Source organism: Platichthys flesus, chromosome 14, assembly GCF_949316205.1.
Source record: "Platichthys flesus chromosome 14, fPlaFle2.1, whole genome shotgun sequence".
Classification (NCBI taxonomy): domain Eukaryota; kingdom Metazoa; phylum Chordata; class Actinopteri; order Pleuronectiformes; family Pleuronectidae; genus Platichthys; species Platichthys flesus.
Genome location: NC_084958.1, coordinates 11272420 through 11279524, shown reverse-complemented (window position 1 = coordinate 11279524; position 7105 = coordinate 11272420). Strand labels below are relative to the sequence as shown.

Genomic DNA, 7105 nt, shown 5'->3' with positions numbered 1-7105 from the left:
ATCTATTGTAAAAAGGAAAAAGTATCAAACTAGAACTAACTTCATCAAGGCCCAGCAGTCCCCTTATGAAACCACATTTTTAAGATCTGGATTATGATTTGGTTCTGAACCAAATTTCTAATTTGCCCATAATTCTATGAAGTATCAATGAAATTGTTGGGAAAGGCCCAATCCCGCCAAAAGCCTTCCTAGATCAGCCCCTTGATTTGGATCCACACCAGTGTGTAATGTTTGCCTTCCTGACTCATACCATATCCTCAAAAACAATTTGACTTGTAGTTAACAAGTCATGTTAATGTTGCAGATTATTCTGTTCAGTACAAAATCCAAGATAATCTGCACCATCTTAGTAACAGATGGGGAAATGCAGTTTATAAACGTCATCATCAGTGTATGTGACCTTTCGAGGATTTCTTCATTCACTGCAGAAACAGACGCTTGGCATTTCACCCATTGTCTCCATCAGGCATTCTTTAACATCAGATCCCTCTTCTTCTTCTTTGTTTGGTTTATTGTCAGGTGGCCACCAACATCAAGCTGCATAACCTCCATCTACTGTGTGTTCTTCTTCTTCAGCTTCCTTGCTCGGCCCACTGGCATGTGGAAACCAACCTCAGATTCAACATCAGATTGAATCTTCTGATGTTCTTCTTCATCAGATTTCAACATGCATTCAGCAGCTTCCTCATTAGTCAACATGTTTGTGATTCTTATTCATATGAAAATCGTCATATCCTTGCTCTGTCTCACATGAATATTCCCACAGCATCTGGCTCTCTAATACGAAACTGCTTTTTATCTGTGGTTCACCAGTGCCTCCCCTGGTCTCCACAGTCTGTTACTTGCCTTCAGATTAGATCATCTTCATGAAGTGCCCTCAGAAGCCCCGACATTTCACTTGGCTCCTTGACATACAGTATGTTGTACAGATTTAGCCTGTTCATAAAATGTTATTTTACATTATCTATCCTATTTTTGTTCTGTATTGTTTTATACCCATGTAAATTTAATAAAGCAATTTGTTTTGATAGTGCTTTAGAAATATAGTTTAATTACCATTATATTTTTATTAGTATGTCAGCTCATTTTAATGATCATGGCAGATCATTTCCACATGGGGTCCCTATTGCCCAAAAATGAAAACATTTTTTTTTTTCCATCATCTGAAAATGTTGGTACATGAGTCTTTTAAATTACATTAACAGGCAGGTTTTAACTTTACGTCTTGTGATGAGACAATTCAACTGTAGCCAGTGAAGTCTCCGTCCGTACAGAAACAAAGAGGCCGACACCATTATCTTTTTATCAGACTTTTATTCTTGGAAACACATTCAATACATAAAGGAGAACACAATCTGTCATTGAATCTCGCAAACCAATAACCCTTGTTTAAAAACAAAAATTGTAATCATATGAACTAGTTAAGAATACACATTCATACTTTGCAAGGAACACACTTTAACCTTAAAATGACATGAAGGACATTATGAAAAATAGATGGAATATGTGGAAATCAGTAGAAATAAGATATATTAACAAAAATCTTCGTGTTATTCAATGAGTTATATTTTCTAGGGACATCAAAACTGTTAATAATCAGCAGATAATGATGCTGATGAATCCTAATAAATCTTTTGTTGCAATGGTTGCAACTGAATCACTTCCCTCCTTTATGAATCATCACGTCTTGTACAATAGGAATGAATCTTAAACCTTTACCAGACCCAGATCAACTAAACGGTTTCTCTCCTGAATGACTCATCATATGTTTATCTAGACTGCACTTATGGTTAAATCTTTTACCACACTCAGAGCAACTAAACGGGTTCTCTCCTGTATGAATCCTCATATGTGAATTTAGATTCGCCCTACTGCTAAATATTTTACCACACTCAGAGCACAAAAACTGTTTCTCTCCTCTATGAATCCTCATATGTTTATCTAGATTGCCCTTTTGGGTAAATCTGTAACCACACTCAGAGCAACTAAACGGTTTCTCTCCTTTATGAATCCTCACATGTGATTCTAGACTGCACTTATGGGTAAATCTTTTGACACACTCAGATCAACTAAACGGTTTCTCTCCTGTATGAATCCTCATATGTGAATTTAGATTCCCCCTATCACTAAATCTTTTACCACACTCAGAGCAACTAAACGGGTTCTCTCCTGTATGAATCCTCATATGTGAATTTAGATTCCCCCTATTAATAAATCTTTTACCACACTCAGAGCAACTAAACTGTTTCTCTCCTGTATGACTCATCATATGTTTATCTAGACTGCACTTATGGTTAAATCTTTTACCACACTCAGAGCAACTAAACAGTTTATCTCCTTTATGAATCCTCATATGTCTATTTAGACTGCCCTTTGAGTTAAATCTTTTACCACACTCAGAGCAACTAAACGATTTTTCTTCTGTATTACATGCCATATAACTTAGAGACTGTTCGTTATTTCTTGTATTTAAACCAGTCTGTGGTTCCCTGGTCTCCATCCAATCATCCTCACTGTCTTCAGTCTCAGAAGAATCTTCAGTCTTGTCCTCAGTACCTTGTTGTAATCGTCCATCAGGAACTGAGTTCCTGGCTGGTTCTGGTCCTCCACAGTCCGCTCTGGACTCCTTCGTCTCACTCGGGTGAAGCTTTGACGGGTTAAGTTTCTCTTCATCTACTTCCCTCCGCACATCGACAGGAGTCAATGTGAACTTGATATCAGCCTCCTCTAGTCCTTGAAGCTGCTGTCCATCCTGAGTGGTCCAGGGTTGCTCCTGCTCCTCTTTAATGTAGGGGGGATCTGGATCCTCCTGGTCCACAAGGGGGCTCCACTGCTGCTGCTCAGGGGGAACCTCTTCTTTAATCACCATCAGTTGCTGGACGTCTGCGGGACACACTGAAACACAAATACACACGTTTATTATTTAAGAGTTTCCTGAAGTTTTGAAAAACATGTGTTGTGTCATTTAATGTCGACTGATTTTTGAACGATCACATTCAGGAAGTACAGATATTGAGGTTGCTTACAGTTGGTGTTATGACGCAGCTCTTAAAGGAAGCAACATAAAACAAAGAGTTTCCGGTTTAAAAAAAAGGTTTTCATTCAGAGGCTAAATAAACCAATTAGGTCACTAACAGAGGAGAACAGGGCGAGGGGAAGTTAGTTAGTTTGTTTCAGACCTGTAGGTAAAACTCAGAGAAATGTCTCCAGACTTTCTGTTTCAGACATTAGCAACACAGCGGCAGGTTTTCTGCACAGACTCGTTCACTCGTTCAGCATCAAATCCTCCTCATCATTCAGGTGAGAGGTGGAGCAGCCTGGTGCAGCAGAAAGAGACAGAAAGTGACGTAATAACTCCGCAGCTCGAGCTGATGCTAAATAACATTAGCTTGTGAGCGGTTCCTCTAGGGCAGTGATCCCCACTGGTGTTGCGTGGAGGCATAACAAGTGGGGCGCGTGACCGGGAGGGGGAAATGTGAGGCGGAACTAATAATATAGCCGAACCAATGTTTAACGTCCGCATCTCTTTAACGGCGAAGCAGTAAACAAATCGCTCTTTCGTCCGCCCTGAAGCCGCGGGCGTCTGTTCAGCCACTCTGCAGTGGCTCCCTAGCCTGGATGCCAGACGATCTTAGCCCCGCCCACAACATTTGAGGTCAGGAAGTTCGGTCTGGAATCGCTCCGTTGGGGAGAAATTATGCCAGAACCCAATCAGATTGTCAGGGCGGGCTTTATACGATGATGGACAGGTAATGAACAGTAACGTAATCAACCACGTCATCAAAGACCACTTGGGTTGAATTCGTTTTCAGCAACGATACCTGCCGCTGGAGTCTTTGAGTCTGTTTTAGAAGACATCGACAGCGCATTCATTTTGAAAGAGGAACAGAGAACGCGGAGGCAACGCCTATCGCACCAGCGCTTGGCTGTTCACACCGGATGCTGAAGCGACGCTGAACCGCCGGGCAGCGCTAATAATATCACCCGTTGATCCAGTAGATTAAAAGCATATACTTACTTGTTGCTCCAACATTAAGCAACAGCGTCCCAACATGTGTCCTCCTTGGTGTTGTCTTTATACAACATGTTCCGAGGATCATACAACTCACTGTACTTCTCCACTTCAATTATTAATTTAATATCATCCATGTTGTAGAACTTCTCCGCGGTTTGCTCCGTTAAATGTCGGGTGTCGAGGGTAAATTACGTATTCTCCACTCAAGCCTATGTGGAGAAAACGTAGCCCCCCCTCTCTTTTTATGTTTATCACTGATTTTGTGGCTGTAGTGGATGGGCAGAGGGGGACATTTAATGATGTCGTTGGTCAAATTAAAACTCCAGGACAACAGAAGGGGAATTCAAAGTATGGGATGCATATTTGATCATTTATATCATATAAAATATGTCATCAATATAGTTTAAAATCATTTTTCAGTGTGTTTCCTGGCGCGATACGATTGCGTCAAGCGCAAAAAATAGACTCAACGCCAAAATTGCTGCACGGTGCTAGGCAGCCTTGGCGCAGCGCGGCGCTTCAGCCTCCGGTATGACCCGCACAAAGGTTTAACATGGGAGTGTATGAGAGCCAGCTGTTATTTTAGGCTAGGCGCTGCGCTTAAGCGTCGCTTTGGCGTCGCTTCAGCGTCTGGTGTGAACCGGGCGTTAGTAAATAACTCACAATGCGTCGCTTAACATACGTCACATACTACGTTGCTCTGATTGGTTTAAAGTCTATCCAATTGAGACAAGAGGCATTTTTTTTTCTGGTTCGGTTGAAACACGCCCCATAATCACAGCCCAATGGAGCGGTCTAAGACTCACATTCTGACTAGAATTGTGAGTATGACTACGTCAGGCTAGTGGCCCCCTATACAGCGCACACTCTCAGTCCCCTTGGCTCTGCATGTTCAAAAACCAAGTGGAAAAGGAAGTACGATTAAGCCGTTCTTGCTCCTGAGTTCACAGTCAATGGGGTAGCATATGAGGAGAGACCAGTGTGGATTTTACGTCTGAAAACTCTATGAGACCCAACAAATTCAGAAGACTCTTAGAAACATTACCATCGGTCACATGCGTGTGTTCTTTTTGGTTGAGCTTTATCATCTTTGTAACAAAGTAATTGTATTGAATAAATGTTTTCTCTATTATTGAAAAAGTATAGACTGAGGGAGGAATGTTGTGATAAATGTCCCCAAAAGTACTTAAATTAAGTGGAATTTAAGCAAAGTTATTGCACTAGTCTTTGAAAAAAGCGACAAAGGTCACAAAAAGTTGTTTGAATTTGATGTTCATGTGTATGTTATGTAAATACACATGTTAAACTTGGCCATTTTGTTGGGGTGGGGGAGCGGGTGGGGCATGACAAATATTCTAGACCCAAAGTGGGGCATGACAGAAAAAGTTTGAGAACCACTGCTCTCGGGACTGACCTGCTCTGTGCAGCTGGACTACGGGCTTCATCACGGCATCAAGCAGCCTCCTCTGGCGGCAGATCTCCTGCTCGGACCGCTCCACTCGGTCCTCGTACTCTGCCACGGTTTCCTCAAGCACCGTGAGGATCTCCTCCTCCGCTGCCGTGAGCCGCTCGGTGAGCATCGCTCTCAGCGCCGGGACTCGAGCCTTTCCTCCTCCTATCTCCCCCTGCAGCAGAAAGTGTTCAGCGGCAGCAGTGATCCGCTCATGCACCAACACCCGCAGCAGGTGCACGACGGACATGTTCCTCGTCTCTGTGCACATCGAGTCTCTGAGCCATAGAGCGATCAAACAGAGCCAGCGGCAGGAAACCAGAGACTCCTAGCTCCGAGCCAGCCGCGACCCCTGTTGGACTGGAGGACGAAGAGGAAACCAAAGTACTAATACTGCACAGTAGAAATACTGTTGTTAAAAGTACTTGTTAAACAAGTACTAAAGTATAAGCAACAAAATAAACTAAACAAATAATGGAAGAAGAACTCGGATCATTCACTGAGGAAAAAGTACCAAGACAGTGAAGTAATATTCCATTACAAGTAAAAGTACTACGACAGTGAAGTAGAAATACTCAATAATTAAATTAAACAAACACCGATAGTAAAACCAAAAATAAAAATGGCATGCTTTTTGCGCTTCCCTTCCTGCGTCCGGCACGTCCTGTTAATTCTTGCCTGCTAATTGCTCATTACGGTCAACACTATCAATTGCACATCACACTGTGAAAACTTTATGTAAATTGAATGATAGTTGTAAATCAAAGCTTATTTCCTGTTTCCAGTAGATGGCGCCATCGGTATTTTTACATACAGACTAATAGATCTGTTCAAGTAGGGGCTCTGATGGAGGGTGAGCAAATTTGTGTCAATTGGAAAATGTTACAACAACTTCATTTTCAAATTACTCCAGATTATGTAAATTATCACCACTTTCTCATCTTCTGCAAATTTTTGTAAGAATTTGAGCATGTTAAAGCCCTCAAAAAGCCAATTCATTTGCCTGAGAAAAAAAAAATCCTTACAATTTCGATAGGGCCTCCCACTGTCTCTCTCTTCATTAACCATGACAAACCTCAGTAAACAACTGGACAAGGCTTTGAAATCACTGAGTTTTTTTATAGAAACGATACATATTGAATATTTACTGTACACATGTTGGAATTTACTTTGAAAAATCTCTTAATCTATACAGTAAAAGTTTAATATTCAGTATGTAGGTAGTCTGAGCACAGGCATATCAGTCTCTCTCTGAACTTATTGAGCAAAGTGTTTTTAGAGAACTTTGAAATATCCAGAAATGAACTGATTTGATTGTACACATGTTGGACATTGCTTTCAAAAATCTCTTAATCTATAAAGTAAAAATTTAATAAGATTCAAGGCTTTTAATACTTTTTAAGGGTCCTGATTTTCGCTAAATTCATATATCAACTTTTAATACTTTTCACGACCCCGCGGATACCCTGTTATATACGTGAGGCTAGATATGATCAAATTGGATTGTGAAGAGGCAAAAAAACGTAAATTGTACAAAATTGTATTCTGTAAGAAAAATAAGCTGCAGCGTAGAAAGAGCATTTTAACTTTTTTACAGACAATTTAGTTGTATGGTTACATGAACAAATGACAAGTGATCA

At 41.0% G+C, this 7105-nt stretch overlaps 1 protein-coding gene across 1 annotated transcript; it reads right to left on the bottom strand.

The window, feature by feature from the left end:
* Nucleotides 1–1313: 1313 nt before the first annotated feature.
* On the bottom strand, nt 1314–5752 carry LOC133968607 (zinc finger protein 2-like). The gene is made up of 2 exons (XM_062404751.1): nt 5430–5752; nt 1314–2895 (listed from the first exon to the last, which is right to left on the bottom strand). Exons 1-2 carry the CDS (start codon nt 5734–5736, stop codon nt 2066–2068), a joined length of 1137 nt encoding a protein of 378 aa, XP_062260735.1. The 5' UTR covers nt 5737–5752; the 3' UTR covers nt 1314–2065.
* Nucleotides 5753–7105: the final 1353 nt, after the last annotated feature.